This window comes from Emys orbicularis, chromosome 10 (genome assembly GCF_028017835.1).
Source record: "Emys orbicularis isolate rEmyOrb1 chromosome 10, rEmyOrb1.hap1, whole genome shotgun sequence".
Classification (NCBI taxonomy): domain Eukaryota; kingdom Metazoa; phylum Chordata; order Testudines; family Emydidae; genus Emys; species Emys orbicularis.
The window spans coordinates 16,722,200-16,742,162 of record NC_088692.1 but is presented as its reverse complement, the minus strand read 5'-3'; the positions used below and the strand labels follow the sequence as shown (position 1 = coordinate 16,742,162).

Genomic DNA, 19,963 nt, shown 5'->3' with positions numbered 1-19,963 from the left:
GGCCGGGACCCCGACTGGCAGCGGGCTGAGGTCCCAGCCGCCGCCCCGCTCAGCCCGCTGCAGGTCTGTCTGGGGTTCCGGCTGCCGGCCCTTTGCCAGTCGGGGTCTCAGTCGCCGGCCCCGCTCAGCCTCTTGCCAGCATGGATTAACGGAACCCCAGACCGTAGGCGGGCTGAGCGGGGCCGGCAGTCTGGGGTTCCGTCCACCGGTTGCTGGCAGCCGGGATCCTGGCTGCCGGCCCTGCTTAGCCCTCTGCTGGCCCCGCTCAGCCCACTGCCGGCTGAATGAACGGAACCCCAGGCTGGCAACGGGCTCAGCGGTGGCCAGGACCCACAGCCTGCCATTAAAAAAAAATCGGCTCGCGTGCCACCTTTGGCATGCGTGCCGTAGGTTGAGGACCCCTGTTCCAGTGTATACAGTGTATACTGTGTGTACTGTACTTTATGGTAATTTTCACTATACGCGATTTTCCTCTTACGCGCTGACCTTAGAACCTAACCCCCGCGTAAGATGTGACTCCACTGTATTCATTTTTGAAAGTTTATAATAAGCGATGCTCCGGAGGGAGTGGAGGGGAATGGGGGGCGCAAGGTGGAAGTTTCGCCTAGGGCGCAAAATATCCTTGCACCGGCCCTGGTCGTGAGATTATATTACTTGACCAAGGTCACACAGGGAATCTATGGCAAAGCTGGGAATTGAACTCAGATCCCCTGGGTCCCAGTCCAGTGCCTACAACTATTTTCCTTACTGATACAGGAACATTTGTTATACTTTGAGGCTGAGATTTGCAAAGCTGTTTAGGGGATTTTAATTACAATTAATTTTAATGAGAATTGGGCATCCAAATCCCTCAGGTAGTCTGAAGACTGCAACCTGAATTGTCACTGTACTCCACAATAGAAGGTTTTAAGCAGGCAGTTTATCTGTGACAGGTGGAATCTGACTCTCAGTGGATTTTGTAGTTTTAACTAAATATTTCAAATATTAAATAACCTACAGGTAAAATGAATTTCACAACTTTTTTATTCCCAAAACCCAAGTCAAAAGCTCTGCATTTCTCCTGTAACAGCTGCCATCATTTGCACCCATAACAGACCAAGAAACTACATTTCTTGTGCTGTTTATGGTTTTAGGTTTCAGAGTGGTAGCCATGTTAGGGTATGTCTACACTACGAAATTAGCAGCTAATTGTCTTTTGGCAGTAGATGGTGCAGTATGACTGGTAGCCGTCATCGGCTATCTGGGTGCTGGCAGACTTGGGACTGCATTGCTATACAGCAGCAGCTCCTTGCCTTTTGGCAGCAGATGCTGTATTACGACTGGTATCCATCGTCGTCGTACTCCTCAGTGAGTTCGGTCAGAGGCGCCTGGGCAGACATGTTTTGTCTCCTGGAGACTCAGTCCTGCCGGCAGTCCTATTGCACCGTCTTCACGATGACGGCTAGCAGTCGTAATGCACCATTTTCTGCCAAGCACCCAGAAGATGCCGATGGATATCAGTCATGCTGCACCGTCTGCTGCCAGACTAAGATGTAAAAGATAGATGGACCAGATTTGTTCTGTATTCATTTGCTTCCCCCTCCCTCCGTGAAATCAACGGCCTGCTAAACCCAGGGTTTTGAGTTCAGTTTTTGGGGGGGCCATTCTGTGTGACAGTTGTTTGTGTTTCTCCCTGAATCACAGCCACCTTTGTTGATTTTAATTCCCTGTAAGCCATGTCGTCACTCGCCCCTCCCTCCCTCCGTCAGACAATAGTTTCGCGCCTTTTTTCAGCCCAGACGCCATAGCACTGGGATCATGGAGCCCGCTCAGATCACCGCGGCAATTATGAGCACTATGAACACCACGCACATTGTCCTGGAGTATATGCAGAGCCAGAACATGCCAAAGCAAAAACAGGCGAGGAGGCGATTGCAGTGCGGTGAGGAGAGTGATGAAGAAATTGACATGGACATAGACCTCTCCCAAAGTACGGGCCCCAGCAATGTGCAAATCATGGTGTTACTGGGGCAGGTTCATGCCGTGGAACACCGATTCTGGGCCCGGGAAACAAGCACAGACTGGTGGGACTGCATCGTGTTGCAGGTATGGGATGATTCCCAGTGGCTGCGAAACTTTCGCATGCGTAAGGGCACTTTCATGGAACTTTGTGACTTGCCTTCCCCTGCCCTGAAGCGCCAGAATACCAGGATGAGAGCAGCCCTCACAGTTGAGAAGCGAGTGGCGATAGCCCTGTGGAAGCTTGCAACGCCAGACAGCTACCGGTCAGTCAGGAATCAATTTGGAGTGGGCAAATCTACTGTGGGGCTGCTGTGATCCAAGTAGCCAACGCAATCAAAGACCTGGTGATATCAAGGGTAGTGACTCTGGGAAACGTGCAGGTCATAGTGGATGGCTTTGCTGCAATGGGATTCCCTAACTGTGGTGGGGCGATAGACGGAACCCATATCCCTATCTTGTCACCGGAGCACCAAGCCACTGAGTACATAAACTGAAAAGGGTACTTTTCAATGCTGCTGCAAGCCCTGGTGGATCACAAGGGACGTTTCACTAACATCAACGTGGGATGGCCGGGAAAGGTACATGATGCTCGCGTCTTCAGGAACTCTGGTCTGTTTCAAAAGCTGGAGGAAGGGACTTTCTTCCCGGATCAGAAATTAACCATTGGGGATGTTGAAATGCCTATAGTTATCCTTGGGGACCCAGCCTACCCCTTAATGCCCTGGCTCATGAAGCCGTACACAGGCAGCCTGGACAGTAGTCAGGACCTGTTCAACTATAGGCTGAGCAAGTGCAGAATGGTGGTAGAATGTGCATTTGGACATTTAAAAGTGCGCTGGCGCAGTTTACTGACTCGGATAGACCTCAGCGAAACCAATATCCCCATTGTTATTGCTGCTTGCTGTGCGCTCCACAATATCTGTGAGAGTAAGGGGGAGACATTTATGGCGGGGTGGGAGGTTGAGGCAAATCGCCTGGCCACTGATTACGCGCAGCCAGAGACCAGGGCGGTTAGAAGAGTACAGCAGGGCGTGGTGCGCATCAGAGAAGCTTTGAAAACCAGTTTTGTGACTGGCCAAGCTATGGTGTGAAACTTCTGTTTGTTTCTCCTTGATGACCCCCCCCCCAGTTCACTCTACTTCCCTGTAAGCTAACCACCCTCCCCTCCCCCCTTCGAGCACCACTTGCAGAGGCAATAAAGTCATTGTTACTTCATATTCATGCATTCTTTATTAATTCATCACACAACTAGGGGGATAACTGCCAAGGTAGCCCGGGAGGGGTGGGGAAGAAGTGAAGGACAAGGACACACTGCAGTTTAAAACTTTAAAACTTTAACTCTTATTGAAGGCCAGCCTTCCGATGCTTGAGCAATCATCTGGGGTGGAGTGGCTGGGCGGCCAGAGGCCCCCCCACCGTGTTCTTGGGCGTCCGGGTGAGGAGGCTATGGAACTTGGGGAGGAGGGCTGTTGGTTACACAGGGGCTGTAGTGGCAGTCTCTGCTCCTGCTGCCTTTCCTGCAGCTCAACCATACGCTGGAGCATATCAGTTTGATGCTCCAGCAGCCGGAGCATCGACTCTTGCCTTCTGTCAGCAAGCTGACACCACCTATCCTCTTCAGCCCGCCACTTGCTCTCTTCATCCCGCGATTCAGCCCGCCACCTCTCCTCTCGTTCATATTGTGCTTTTCTGCACTCTGACATTGACTGCCTCCACGCATTCTGCTGTGCTCTGTCAGCGTGGGAGGACATCTGGAGCTCCGAGAACATATCATCCCGAGTCCGCCGTTTTCTCCTTCTAATCTTCACTAGCCTCTGCGAAGGAGAAACATTTGCAGCTGGTGGAGGAGAAGGGAGAGGTGGTTAAAAAAGACACATTTTAGAGAACAATGGGTACACTCTTTCACGCTAAATTTTGCTGTTCACGTTACACAGCACATGTGCTTTCGTTACAAGGTCGCATTTTTCCTCTTATATTGAGGGCCTGCCGGTTTGGTGTGAGAGATCACTCACGCAGTGCCAGGCAACAGAATTCGGCTTGCAGACAGCCATGGTAAGCCACAGTCTTTTGGCTTTTTTAACCTTCATAACATGTGGGAATGGTTTCAAACAGCAGCGCCCTCATTTCCCATACCAAGCACCCGTTGGGTTGGCCATTTAAAATGGGTTTGCAATGTAAAAGGAGGGGCTGCGGTTTCCGGGTTAACATGCAGCACAAACCCAACTAACGCCCCTCCCCCCCCCCACACCCAATTCTCTGGGATGATCACTTCACCCCTCCCCCCCACCGCGTGGCTAACAGCGGGGAATATTTCTGTTCAGCCGAGCAGGAACGGGCACCTCTGAATGTCCCCTTAATAAAATCACCCCATTTCAACCAGGTGACCGTGAATGATATCACTCTCCTGAGGATAACAAAGAGAGATAAGGAATGGATGTTGTCTGCATGCCAGCAAACATCGGGACCATACACTGCCATGCTTTGTTATGCAATGATTCCAGACTACGTGCTACTGGCCTGGCGTGGTAAAGTGTCCTACCATGGCGGACGGGATAAGGCAGCCCTCCCCAGAAACCTTTTGCAAAGGCTTTGGGAGTACATCAAGGAGAGCTTTCTGGAGATGTCCCTGGAGGATTTCCGCTCCATCCCCATACACGTTAACAGACTTTTCCAGTAGCTGTACTGGCCGCGATTGCCAGGGCAAATTAATCATTAATCATTAAACACTCTTGCTTTTAAATCATGTGTAATATTTACAAAGGTACACTCACCAGAGGTCCCTTGTGCGCCCTCAGGGTCTGGGAGCACGCCTTGGATGAGTTCGGGGGTTACTGGTTCCAGGTCCAGGGTGATAAACATATCCTGGCTGTTGGGGAAACCGGTTTCTCCTCTTTCTTGCTGTGAGCTATCTTCATTGTCTTCATCATCATCTTCCTCGTACCCCGAACCCGCTTCCCTGTTGCGTGATTCTCCATTGATGGAGTCAAAGCACAGGGTTGGGGTAGTGGTGGCTGCACCCCCTAGCATGGCATGCAGCTCCACGTAGAAGCGGCATGTCTGCGGCTCTGCCCCGGACCTTCCGTTTGCCTCTCTGGCTTTGTGGTAGGCTTGCCTTAGCTCCTTAATTTTCACGCGGCACTGCTGTGCGTCCCTGTTATGGCCTCTGTCCTTCATGGCCTTTGAAACTTTTTCTAATATTTTGCCATTTCGTTTACTGCTACAGAGTTCAGCTAGCACTGATTCGTCTCCCCATATGGCGAGCAGATCCCATACCTCCCGTTCGGTCCATGATGGAGCTCTTTTGCGATCCTGGGACTCCATCATGGTTACCTGTGCTGATGAGCTCTGCGTGGTCACCTGTGCTCTCCACGCTGGGCAAACAGGAAATGAAATTCAAAAGTTCGCGGGAATTTTCCTGTCTACCTGGTCAGTGCATCTGAGTTGAGAGTGCTGGCCAGAGCAGTCACAATGAAGCACTCTGGGATAGCTCCCGGAGGCCAATACCGTTGAATTCCATCCACACTACCCCAAATCCGACCCGGAAAGGCCGATTTCAGCGCTAATCCCCTCGTCGGAGGTGGAGTAAAGAAACCGGTTTAAAGGGCCCTTTAAGTCGAAAAAAAGGGCTTCGTCGTGTGGACGTGTCCAGGCTTAATTCAATTTAACGCTGCTAAATTCAACCTAAACTCGTAGTGTAGACCAGGCCTTAGTCTGTATCAGCAAAAACAACGAGGAGTCCTTATGGCACCTTAGAGACTAACACATTTATTTGGTCATAAGCTTTAGTGAGATGCCTGTGACCATAGGCCGTGGATATAATAGCCCAGGGAAGGCTTAGCCTTCCCTGGCGCTGCCGCTGACCCGCCGCCAGACACCTGGGCTGCGGTGGCCCCGTCCCTTCCCCGAGGCCCCCACTGTCTGCTCCTGCTGCCTGCCTGCCATGTCTCCTCTACTCCATCCCCACTCCAAAGGTCCCTGCTGCTTGTCGTGTCCCTCCTCCTCGGGGATGGGGGAGTGAGGAGGGATGCAGAGAGCCAGCAGCGGGTGGGGGAGTGAGGAGGCTTGGCCAGGCACTGGGGCTGGCGGCTGAGCCTTCAGGGGCGGGAGGGTCCGGAGCTCGGGGGGCTGGCCCAGCACTGGCGGTGGGGGCCAGTGGCTCGGCCAGGAGAGGGCCTTCAGGGGTTGGAGGGCCGGCAGCTCAGCTGGGGGGGCCGTTGGGGGTATGGTGGCTCGGCCTGGTGCTGGGGCTGGCCTGGCACCTGGGGGGAGCCAGTGGCTTGGACCAGCGCTGGCCAGGGTAGGGGGCGGTGACTTCGCTGGTGGGCCCATAAGGGGCGGGGGGGCTGGCAGCTCGGCCCGGTGTGGCTGGGACGGGCTGGTCGGGGCTCCTCAGGTCACGGGGGAGCCCCACAGGGCTTCTCCTGTTACCGGGGGGGAGGGGCTTGGGGCTCCGGCGTGCAGGAGGGGCAGGGCCTTGGGCAGAAGGGGAAGGGTCGGTGAGCTAGCCTCCCCAAAGTGGGGGTTCACCCACCGCCCATGTCTGTGACACATATTGCAACAACATGCAGTATCTTTGGGGACTATATTGTACTGCGTTTATTAATGTTTTATCTATCATTGTGGGCAGGGGACTGTGTGCAACTCCAAGGAGGGAAAATTACTAGGGGGTGATTACTATAGTCCCTGGTTTAAGGCGGTCCCGGAGGAGAGGCAAGGAACTGAGAAAGAACTTGGGATATAAAAGGCTGAGTTTAAACAGACTCAGGGCCTTTCTTTTGATTCAGCAAACAGACAGGACCATTGATCTTAGGGGGCCCCCAACACTTGCTGTAGTGTTGGAAGGCTTTTGGCTTAGCAGGGCCCCATAGGACTGGTGGATGATGTTTGGAGTGTTTAGCAAGCATGTAGAACCTTTTATTGTTTTTTATATGTTTCCTCTGTATGCACTTTATCCTGAATAATGCACTCTGCTGAGAAAGAGCTGCATGGTGACGTGTTACTGCTGGCATACACTGTTCATAGCTCTTGGAGAGAAAGCAAAGCATAGGCGCTGGCCTTTAGACAGACTAGCTTGCTGGGGATATCACAGTGAATTCTAGGGAGCTACAACCTAAAAGGGAGAAGGGAGTAGCACACAGGTCCCTACCCACAGAGAGGTGAAGGCCAGAGGCCTTAAACCTCAGAGGCATTCCTGAAGTGGACCATGGACGGGGGTTAAAGGTGTGGTTACCCTGAAACTGTGACAATGCCATCACATATTACAAGAGAAGCACAGACCCCTAAACTCTGGTCTTGGCTGATAAAAGCAAAAGGAAATTACCTTCAATTTAAACACAAATGCATTGATTTGTTGTGTAAGTGTATAGATGTGAGACCAAATTCTGCACCGACCTACACCCTGTGCAATTCTATTGATTTCAACAGGATTACTGGGATAGTAAATCAGCATAGAATAAGGCCCATATTATTTTAATGATTAAGGATCTTAAACAATGTTATTTATTGAAGTCAATGGGATTCCATGTGGGCGTACCTGTACAGTGGATGAACTTAATATGTTTTTTCCATTTTGATATATTCTAGCAGTTTCAGAGAGATTCTCTTTACACACAACGGGGATTGTCACTGGAGCAGACAGAAACTGTCAAAACAGCAACAACGCCCCTGGTTTGCCCAAGAATAGCATACTAGTGAGTATAATAGTGAGTCTCTAGAGCCTGATCCTGCAAATGCGGATTAATGTTAGCATTCCTTACTCATATCAGTACTCCCATTGACTACCACAAGACCACTCACAAAAATAGGGATTCAGAGGACAGGGCCTGATTCCAGGCTCACTTACACCAGTGTAATTCAGGAGTAACTCAATGGACGTCAATAGTGTTGACTAGTGTAAAACTGGTGTAAATGAGATCAGATTCAGGCCTATTGTCTATTCATTTTGTGCACCACTAAACACATTATTAAAGCTTAACCACTAATGAACACAGAATGAGAACACCTAAATGGAATTATGCCCTTATATTACACAGTTGCTTTTGCACTATCCATACTACATTGGAATCAAAACTGTAAATTGTGTTTCATTCCTACTAGAAATCAGAACTCCAGAATTACCTTTAGATTATCAGGAAGTTCTGCCCGTCCAGCATACCCAGGATTCATAGTGATGAAGACAGCGCAGGTTGGATTAAGAGAGATCTCTGTGCCTTCAAAGAGGAATGTTTTCAGATTTCGCACAGTAGCCTGCTGTATACTGAGTATCTGTTGTGCAACTACAGACAACACTTCAACCTAATAATAAAGAAACAGATTAGAAAACATCCCATACATGGAACCAACATAAAAGCAGCATTTCTGGCCTAAAGAGGGGGGTTTAAAAAAATATATATCTTAATGGGTTTATGTTGAAGTCCTAGAGATGGAAATTGCCTTGAAGTACCAGAATAAAAGAATTTTAGAAAATTAAAATGCTGGCTTTCAACTTCACTGGGGTACAGGCTAACAAAATCTAATGTAGTGGAACAATGAATGTGATAGAATAGACTATAAAGAATACACAAAATACTATAATATACAGAACAGACAGATTATGGATGGGATTTTCAAAAGTATTTAGCATTGGCCTAATTTTGCTTCCAGTGAAGTCAGTGGTGAAAGTCACAGGAGGAGAGTTAGGCCAATGGTGAGTGCATTTAAAAATCCCATGTATTGGAAGAAGAGAAGGTACAGAGAGACTATGTGTCAATAGCTCTTAAAACTAAAAATGTAGGACCCAGATGTTCACAGCTAATAATACCTAGTCTTATCCAGTATCAGTAGATGTAAAAGTGCTTTACAGGGAGGTGAGTATCATTATCCCCATTTTACAGATGCGGAAACTGAGACACAGAGAGGCAAAGTGACTTGCCCAAGGTCACCCAACAGGCTAGTGGCAGAGCCAGGGTTTGAACCCACTCCAGAGTTCCAATGCTCTATCTACCCAGACCACACTGTCCCTGTCAAAATGTGTGCATGCACTATGGCAGCCGTGTATGCATGTAATTATGAAAACCTGGGCCTAGGTTACAAGCTGTGCTAAAAGTAGGAAATTAATGGTACTACATATTCATGTCTACTTTTAAAGCTATTCTTTGCATTTTTTAACTACATTTTTGTTGTTTTAAATACTTTGGTTAAAAAGTTACCTCAATTCTGTTGAACTCATCAAAGCAGGCCCAAGCTCCAGATTGTGCCAGTCCCTTAAAGAATTTACCCATGGCTTTGTAATCAAGACCATCGGAGCAATTAAAGACAACACACTATATTAAAAACAAACAAACACAACAGCATTCAGTGTTAAAATGTATTACAAAAATGCTGGCATCTATAAACAGAAGGGGATTATTATTGCCATGGTAACTGGTAAATTAGAAGACTATATATATCTAAATATCTAGTTAATGGATCTAGTCATGATATTAACATGTTGGTAGTGAAGTACCTGTCGAGTATTTACTCACTACAAGGATTCAGATTAGTTTTATGTGACATAACACACTACTGTACATTGGATGTGTGGAGACTTCTCAAAGATTTTGCAAGCCTGAAAAATTCAAAACAATACTCGTTTATCACTTGGCTTAGTTGAAAATGTATATTAAGTTAAATTAAAGATCACATTTCAGCATTTTCCTAAGCTGCTTGTCAAAAAAGAAAATCTCTGGTAAAGGAATACTTCCTAAAAGGCAAATCCTACTTCCTTCTTCTGGATGTGTAAGTGTCCAAACACAACTGAAATATCATGTTTCTACTACACAGTTGAGACCCATACAAAGAGAACCTGCCCCCACACTGAGTCATTAACCAAGCTCTGTGAAAGCTTCCTATACACAGGAACATGGAAAGGGGATTTTAGGTGGGCCAGAATGCAGCATGGCAGTCAGCAGTGGGCCAGGCCTATTAATTGCTCCGGTACCCTGAAGGAGCAGCTGCAGTTTAGGTACATACTGGCTACTGCAGATTGGAGCTGAGGATTCCATTATTCATCCCCATACCTATTGGAAACATTTCATGGAATGCACACAGCCTGTTCACTCAGGCTGTGTGCTTTTTGCCAGGATTTTGTCCTAATTATGAGCTTTCCATTAGCAATCTCCATGAATGGATAATAGGTGAAGGGCACCAACACTTTCGTGAGAAAGAACTCCAGAGAAGACCTGCATCTCCAAACATAAAACAATGTGTTGCAACAATGCACTGCAACATTTCATTAATTTTGGTACCTGCTTAGCCAGTGCTTTTGCTAGATCTTTTGTTGTTTCGGTTTTGCCAGTCCCCGCAGGTCCTTCTGGAGCACCACCAAGATTTAGTTTCAAAGCCCCCATTAATGTTCTACATAATGAAAAAGAAATAACATATGACTCATAGGCCAGGTCATCAGCAGCTGTAAGTTAGCACAGACCCATAGGCACAGCAACGATTTACACTTGCTAAGGGATCTGGCCCTGCATTGTTATCAGGAATTCATTTTTTAATTGGTTGGCCATCTCCACCCATCAAACTGGCATATCCTCAGCATGGACTCCTGGAGTTGGAAGCTATTTCAAACATCCAAAATAAAGGCCCAAATCCAGACATGGTGAAAGTAGGTGCAATATCATTTACTTCATTGTCTGACCTTGGTTTACTATATGTGCTTGTACCTGAGCGCATGCATTCAGCGCCTATGTCCTCATGTGGGGGACTCAAGTGTCATGAACAAGTCAGGACAGTTGTAAGCATAAGCCCAAGGCAGAACAGTTAGTAGATGCTAAACCTTTTGATAGGTAGGCTGGAACTGTATCCATTCAGAGCCACAATGTCAACTGCAGCAGCTAGAAAACTGGAGTTGGCTTGATGGGAACCTTGATAAAGAAAATTAATCTAGGAAGTGCTTAAAGAGGATGGAGATTGTTCCTAAAAACCTGAGAATCACCTATCTTCCTTCTATGGGGAATAGCTTGGCAGTGTTCATACTAATATGTTGCTGCCCCTTAAAGAGTAGGTCCATCAAGCACCTTATCTTAGAAGTTCTGAGTCCATGAAGGCCCCCCGAAGTCTTCTCTCCACTAGGAAAACAACGTGTTGTGAACTGTTTTTTTTTTAAATGTTGCTAAGCATGGTTTGTCCTGCTCTATACTTGCAATTAAATAGTGTTCGGCACCAGTCAAGATATACCCAGTCAGGAGTGGGTAATTTCCCTCATGTCAGCAGGGCCTATGAGTGACACATGCAGCCATGTTTATAGCTACTACATCAGCCACATGGGTTTATTCTGCTCCGCCGCAAGACCCATAGACTTTAAGGTCAGAAGGGACCATCATGATCATCTAGTCTGACCTCCTGCACATTACAGGACACTCAACCTCACCCGCCCACTCCTGAAATAGACTCCTAACCTCTGGCTGAGTTACTGAAGTCCTGAAATCATGGTTTAAAGACTTCAAGTTACAGAGAATTCACCATTTTCACTAGTTTAAACCTGCAAGGGACCCGTGACCCATGCCCCATGCTGCAGAGGAAGGTGAAAAACCACCAGGGTTTCAGCCAATCTGACTCAGGGGAAAATTCCTTCCCGACCCCAAATATGGTGATCAATTAGACCCTGAGCATGTGGGCAAGACCCACCAGGCAGATACCTGGGAAAGAATTTTCTGTAGTAATTCAGAGCCCTCCCCATCTAGTGTCCCATCTCCAACAGTTGGGGATATTTGCTACTGGCAGTCACAGATGGGCCACATGCCATCGTAGGCAGTCCCATCATGTCATCAACTTATTAAGCTCAGTCTTGAAGCTAGTTAGGTTTTTTGCCCCCACCACTCCCCTGGGAAGGCTGTTCCAGAACTTTCTGGTGGTTAGAAACATTCACCTAATTTCAAGCCTAAACTAGTTGATGGCCAGTTTATAACCATTTGTTCTTGTGTCCACATTGGCACTTAACTTAAATAACTCCTCTCCTCCCTAGTGTTAATCCTTCTGATGTATTTATAGAGAGCAATCATATCTCCTCTTAGCCTTTGTTGGGTTAGGCTAGACAAGCCAAGCTCTTTGAGTCTCCTCTCATAAGGTAAGTTTTCCATTCCTCGGATCATCCTAGTAGCCCTTCTCTGCATCTGTTCCAGTTTGAATTCATCTTTCTTAAACATGGGAGATCAGAATTGCACACAGTATGCAAGATGAGGTTTCACCAGTGCCTTGTATAATGGTACTAATACTTCCGTCTCTACTGGAAATACCTCGCCTGATGCATCCTAGGACTGCATTAACCTTTTTCACAGCTGCACGACACTGATGGCTCATAGTCATCCTGTGATCAACCAATATACGCAGGTCTTTCTCCTCCTCTATCTCTTCCAACTGATAAGTCCCCATTTTATAGCAAAAATTCTTGTTGTTAGTCCCTTGCACTTTGCACTATTAAATTTCATCCCATTTCTATTACTTCAGTTTTCAAGGTCTTCCGGATCTTCTTGTATGATATTCCTGTCCTCCTCCATATTGACAATACCTCACAACTTTATGTCATCTGCAAATTTTATTAGCACATTCTGACTTTTTGTGCCAAGGTCATGAATGAAAATGTTAAATCCCTGAGGAACTCCATTAGTAACTCCCCTCCAGCCTGACAGTTCACCTTTCAGTATGAACCACTGTAGTCTCCCCTTTAACCAATCCCTTACCCACCTTTCAAGTCTCATCTTAATCCCCATCTTCTCCAATTTAAATAATAATTTCCCATGTGGAACTGTATCAAATGCCTTACTGAAATCCAGGCAGATTAGATCTTCTACATTTCCTTTGTCTAAAAAATCAGTTAGCTTCTCAAAGAAGGAGATCAGGTTGGTCTAGCACGATCTACCTTTTGTAAAACCATGTTGTATTTTATCCCAATTACCATTCACCTCTATGTCCTTAACTACTTTCTCTTTCAATTTTTTCCCCAAGACCTTGCAAACAACTGAGGTGAAACTAACAGGCCTGTACTTTCCTGGATCACTTTCCCCCCCTTTCTTAAAAATAGGAACTATATTAGCAATAGGAACTAAAATAAATAGGAACTAATTTAGCAATCCCCAAGTTTACAGATTCATTAAAAATCCTTGCTATTGGGCTTGCATTTTCATGTGTTCCATTAATACTCTTGGATGGAGATTATCTGGGCATCCTGATTTAGTCTCATTAAACTGTTTGCGTTTGCCTTCCACTTCGGATGAGGTAATTTCAACCTTCATATCCTCTACCACTAAGCTCTTCAATAGCTTCATTAAAAACTGAGGTAAAGTATTTGTTTAGGTGTTCGGCAATGCCTAGATTATCTTTAATCTCCACCCCCATCCTCAGTGTTTATTGGTCCCACTTCTTCTTTCATTGTTTTCTTCTTTTTTATATGGCTATCAAACTTTTTACTATTGGTTTTAATTCCCTTTGCAAGGTCCAATTCTGCTTGGCTTTTGGCAGTTCTTACTTTATCCCTGCACTTTCTGACCTCCAAGAGGTAGCTTTCCTTGCTGTTCCCTCACATCTTCCATTCCTTGTAGGCTTTCAGCTTTCTCTTAATCACCCGTTTGAGATGCTTGCTCATCCAATTTGGTCTACAACCCTTCCCTACAATTTTCCCCCCTTGCTTGGGATGCAGGCTTCAGCTAGTTTCTGCAACTTTGTCTTAAAAGTAATTCCAAGCTCCCTCCACATTCAGATCCTGGAGTTCTTCAATCCAGTCCACTTCCCTAACTAATTCTCTTAATTTTTTTAAGTTAGCTCTTTTGAAATCAAGGACCCTTGTGGCAGATCTATTTTTGTTAATCCTTCCATTTAGTTTAAAATGAATTAACTTATCATCACTCGAACCAAAGCTGTCCTTTACAACTAGTTCTTCTATGAGATCCCCACTACTCACCAATAACAAATCTAAAATGGCATCACCTCTTGTTGGTTCACCAACTAATTGGTGAAGAAATCTGTCAGCTATCACATATAGGAAAATCTAGGCCCTACTATTATTAGTAGCACTTATTCTCCAATCTATATCTGGGAAATTAAATTCTCCCTTAATCACACAATTCCCAGTAGTATTTATTTCATTAAAAACATGAAAGAGGTCTCTATCCATATCCAAATCGGATTCTGGTGGTCTGTAGTATAACCCAAGCACCATATCAGGAGAACCTCTAATAGCTTTCTTCCCCAAAGTGATTTTGGCCCAAACAGACTCTGTCTTATGGATTTCATCACTTCTAATTTCTTTACAGTCTAATTAATCATTAATATACAATGCTACTCCACCACCTTTGCCTTTATTTCTGTCTTTCCTGAACAGCACATACCCTTCTATACCTCTACTCCTGGGATGACTACTATTCCAGACGAGTACCCAGAAGTCACCTCCTACAAGACAGGCCCAACAAAGAAAATAACAGAACACCACTAGCTGTCACCTTCAGCCCCCAACTAAAACCTCTCCAGCGCATCATCAGAGATCTACAACCTATCCTGAAAGATGATCCTTTACTCTCACAGATCTTGGGAGACAGACCTGTCCTCGCTTACAGACAACCCCCCAACCTAAAGCAAATACTCACCAGCAACCACACATCACTGAACAAAAACACTGACCCAGGAACCTATCCTTGTAACAAAGCCCGATGCCAACTCTGTCCACATATCTATTCAAGTGACATCATCATAGGGCCTAATCACATCAGCCATACCATCAGGGGCTCATTCACCTGCACATCTACCAATGTGATATATGCCATCATGTGCCAGCAATGCCCCTCTGCCATGTACATTGGCCAAACCGGACAGTCTCTACGCAAAAGAATTAATGGACACAAATCTGACATCAGGAATCATAATACTCAAAAACCAGTGGGAGAACACTTTAACCTGTCTGGCCATTCAATGACAGACCTGCGGGTGGCTATCTTACAACAGAAAAACTTCAAAAACAGACTCCAACGAGAGACTGCTGAGCTGGAATTGATATGCAAACTAGACACAATCAACTCAGGATTGAATAAGGACTGGGAATGGCTGAGCCATTACAAACATTGAATCTATCTCCCCTTGTAAGTATTCTCACACTTCTTATCAAACTGTCTGTACTGAGCTATCTTGATTATCACTTCAAAAGTTTGTTTTCTCTTACTTAATTGGCCTCTCAGAGTTGGTAAGACAACTCCCACCTGTTCATGCTCTCTGTATGTGTGTATATATATCTCCTCAATATATGTTTCACTCTATATGCATCCGAAGAAGTGGGCTGTAGCCCACGAAAGCTTATGCTCTAATAAATTTGTTAGTCTCTAAGGTGCCACAAGTACTCCTGTTCTTTTTACTATTCCACCATGTTTCTGTTATCCCTATTATATCTAATTTCACTTCCTGCACTACTAGTTCCTCCATGTTGTTACTCAGACTCCTTGCATAGATGTACAAACATCTTAGCCATTGCTCCTTGGCTTTGCCCACATTTCTCGCCCGGTTGGGTACAGTCACCTATCTGGCTGGTGTCAGCACTATCTTAATGTCTATTCACCTACCCACTGCTGTTCCTTTCTCCATTGCTGTATCCAATTCACAGCTGAAGAGGAAGCATTTGTAGCTATCGATAATGGAAGAACTTGATTATAACACAAAGGTGACTGTGAATTCATAACTCCATAGCACATGAAGCAAATTTTACCTCCTCTCTTACCTCCTCACTGGTCGAGCCTTGTGGACTATAAATTTGTCCAGAGGAATTCTAGGGAAAGCTCTTTAACCTACAGACCTAAAATTAACTGCTGAGATGGCTTCTGGCTCCTGGGCAAGCTAGAAGCGAAATACCAAATCCCCCTGGAGTATTTCCATTTCAGCCTCTTGCAAGCAAGTAGAGGAATTAGAAGCTAACTGCAGTCAGACATCTGTGAATGGCTCCATAATTGCCTCATTTATTTAAAAGCCAGATACACCCTACATATATATTTTATTTCAAAGAAATTAATTCAACTACACACAGTCTTCCACAATTCCATTAAATGGAGCTGCTAAGTTTTTTTTTTTTAGAAGCACATTCTTGGATGCAGAAGAAGAAATTACAGTAGAGGCCTAGGAATCTGCACATTGTAAATATTCTACCATGTCTGGGCATAAATACATCTAAGAGCTGATCTACACTTAAAAATTAGAGGGATCTAGCTATGTCACTCAGGGCTGTGAAAGATTACATGCCCTGAGCTCTGTAGTTAGGTTGACCTAACACCTGGTGTAGATATGGCTAGGTCGATGGAGGAATTCTTCCATCGCCCTAGCTCTGGCCTCTCAGAGAGGTGGCTTAACTACATTGATGGAAAAACCCCTTCCAACACTACAGAAAATGTCCACACTGTGGCACTACAGCGGAACATAAAAAACCAGGGAGAGGAGGAAAGAAAATTAATAACTGAGGCTCTTTTCATTAGCAACTGTTACAATATGTATTAAATACAAGTCAGCTGGAAAGTGAATGCTACAGTCATAAAGAATATGAATTTTACCTATAGCATCGATCAGTCAGTGGAGTTATAACCAGACGTAGAGAATTGCCAAGGTACTCATAGCCATATTTGGCTTCTGTCGTAATCATTCGCACCATTACATCTCCTTTTTCCCAGTAATATCTCAACTGAGAAATCCACTGGAAATCATTCTGATCTGTGATTTTGTCCTCAACCAATTTTGCAACCACATCACGAGCTGCAGGAACAGAAACAGTTCATAAAATAAACAGTAAGCTAACATTTACAGCTGTAGCTCAGCTTTCATTTTTCAAAAGGAAACTGCATCCATTTTGCTTAATGAACCATCTTTATTCAATTGGGCAAAATTCTAGACCCCAGTGCCCAACATGAGTAGCCAGGCCAGGTGCTGGGGAGCTCTGCAGGGGTGGAGGAGTACAATCACTCTACAAAGGCCATTTAAGACCAGTGGCTGAATAAACCTATATAGGACACTTGCATCCCCCATACCCAGGAAATATGCAAGGATCTGTGCAGTGACAGGTCTCTTTCACCCCTCCCCCAGTTCACCCATGCCTTTCTGCCCCCTGTAAATGAGAATGCTTGCTCACAGCAGGGCTCTGTACCACACAGGAGACGTACACCTGCTCCACAGCTCCCCATTCTCCAGCCCCCATTTTTTGCACAACAGAATGCCACTGTGGCCCTCTATGGCCACAAAGGAGGAGGCTAGATTTGCCCCTGGATAGAAAGCTCTTCCTTTGTTGGCATGTTATCCACAAATTCAAAAAGAGTCAACTATATCTGAAAATAAAGGATCTTGTAAACTCCACTCAATCTGCACTTGGAACTCCTACTGGCATCACATATTATTACATATATACTATCACTAGGTTTCCTTACATTTCTGGGTCTCTGCTAGCAACTCTACTGCTGAAAAGCAACATTGTGTGTCACATAGTCTACTTGCAGAGCAATATCAGGAACTGTAAACTGGTTTTTACCTAGCTTTGCCTAGGGTTAGCAATCAGAAGCACAGACAGAATCCTAGAAATGTACAATTGGAAGGGACATTGAGAGGTCATCTAGTCCAGCCCCTTGCATTAAGGCAGGACTAAATAAACCAAGACCATCCCTGACAAGTATCTGTCTAATCTGTTTTTAAAAACCTCCAATGATGGGGATTCCACAACCTCCTTTGGAAGCCTATTCCACTGCTTAATTATCCATATAGTTTGAAATTTTTCCCTAAGATCTAACCTAAATTTCCCTTGCTGCATATTACTGATTACTTCCTGTCCTACCTTCAGTGGATATGGAGAAAAATTGATCACCATCCTCTTTATAACAGCCCTTAACATATTAGAAGACTGTTATGAGGTCCCTCCTCAGTCTTCTTTTCCCAAGACTAAAGATACCCAGTTTTTTTAACTTTCCCTTATAAGTCAGGTTTTCTAAACCTTTTATCATTTTTGTTTGATTTCCTCTGGACTCTCTCCGATTTGTCCATATCTTTCTAAAAGTGGGGCGCTCAAAACTGGACATAATACTCCAGCTGAGGCCTTACCAGTGCCAAGTAAAGCAGGACAATTACCTCCTGTGTCTTAGATATGACACTCCTGACAATACACCACAGAATGACACTCACCTTTTTTACAACTGCATCACATTGTTGACTCAAATTTAATTTATGATCCACTATAACCCGGATCCTTTACTGCAGTATTACTGCCTAGCCAGTTATCCCCCATTTTGTAGTTGTGAATTTAATTTTTGCTTCCTAGGTGTTTTTGCTGAATTTCATCTTGTTAATTTCAGACCAATTCTCCAATTTGCCAAGGTCATTTTGAAGTCTAATCCTGTCTTCCAAAGGGCTTGCAGCCTCTCCTAGTTTCGTGTCATCCACAGATTTTATAAGCATACTCTCCTCTCCATTATCCAAGTCATTAATGAAAATATTAAATAGTACTAGACCCAGGACAGACCCCTGCGGAACCCCATTAGATACATCCCTCCATACATCCCCCCCAGGTTGATAGCAAACCACTGATAACTACCCTTTGAGTATACTCTTTCAATCAGTTGTATACCGACTTTATAGTAATTTCATCTAGACCAAACTTCCCCAGTTTGCTTATGAAAATGTCATGTGGACCTGTGTCAAAAGCCTTACTAAAATCAAGATATTTTATATCTACAGCTTTCCTCGCTATCCAGTAGGCTTGTAACCCTGTCAAAGAAGAAAATTAGGTTGGTTTGGGATGATTTGTGCTTGATAAATCCATGCTGGCTATTCCTTCTAAGCCTATAATCCTCTAGGTGCTTGCAAATTGATTGTTTAATAATTTGTTCCAGTATCTGTCCAGATATTGACATTAGGTAGACTGGTCTATAATTCCCTGGGTCCTCTTTGTTCCCCTTTTTAAAGATAGCGTGCCCTTCGCTAGTCCTCTGGGACTTCACCCATTCTCTGAGTTCTCAAAAATAATTGCTCACAGTTCTAAGAATGCCTCAGTTAGTTCCTTATGTATCCTAGGGTGAATTTCATCAGGCCGTGCCAACTTGAATATATCTAAATTATCTAAATACTCTTTAACCTGGACTTCCCTATTTTGGCTTGCGTCCCTTCCCCCTAGTTGTTACATTAATTGTTATGCATCTAGCCATAATTAACCTCCTTAGTGATACTGAAGCAAAATAGGCATTAAACACCGCACCCTTCTTGATGTTTGTTATTAGTTCTTCTTCCTCCACTAAGTAGAGAACCTATGCTTTCTCTCATCTTTCTCTTGATCCTAATGTATTTATAGAACCTCTTCTTATTCTTTTTTATGTCCCTTGCTAGATGTAACTCATTTGGTGCCTCAGGTTTCTGATTTTGTCCCTACATGCTTGTGTTATTCTATGATGAAACCAGGTGGGCATGAGTATTGTAAAGTCACACCAAAAGCAGTGCCCGAGGTTACATGCAAGATGTTAGGGTCAAAATCCTGACTAAAGGCTGATTCCTGCTGTGACCTATAAGCCAGGCAAGTCCGGAATTTTTCCCTAAAAGTATGGGGATGTTATAAACTGGCAGAGTTCCATTAGCTTTGGTGTTTAAATAGTAATTTTAAGAACCTGATTCTTGTTGCTCTCCATTTCCTTGTATGTTGCAATAACACAATAAACAAGTTTAGTAGGTCAAAGTTGCATTGAGCTGAGTAATTGAAGAGAATTTCAGCAGAGGTTGCAAGCATCCAAGAATAAAGGTGCTTAGTTTTTTTCCAACACAATGTAGTCTTAACATTATTTGTTAATTTAAAAAGTGACGTGATTGCTATTTTACTCTAGGAGATGGTCTAGCAACATAAACAGAAATTTTATGGGGTTAAAAGAATATTTTTATGGAAGGACATATAACACAGAATTGGGCTGCAATCTTTTTCAGTTACAGCTGTAATATCACATTTAGCAATACTATA

General features: G+C 44.7%; 1 protein-coding gene across 1 annotated transcript in view; it reads right to left on the bottom strand.

The window, feature by feature from the left end:
• Nucleotides 1-19,963, bottom strand: part of DNAH3 (dynein axonemal heavy chain 3) — a 127,480-nt gene that overhangs the window by 50,384 nt on the left and 57,133 nt on the right. The window contains exons 29-32 of the mRNA XM_065411988.1: nt 16,539-16,737; nt 10,266-10,374; nt 9,189-9,302; nt 8,119-8,295 (exon numbers count right to left, since the gene is read on the bottom strand). Of these exons, the coding sequence (XP_065268060.1) occupies nt 8,119-8,295; nt 9,189-9,302; nt 10,266-10,374; nt 16,539-16,737 (599 nt within the window). The remainder of the gene's footprint in view (nt 1-8,118; nt 8,296-9,188; nt 9,303-10,265; nt 10,375-16,538; nt 16,738-19,963) is intronic.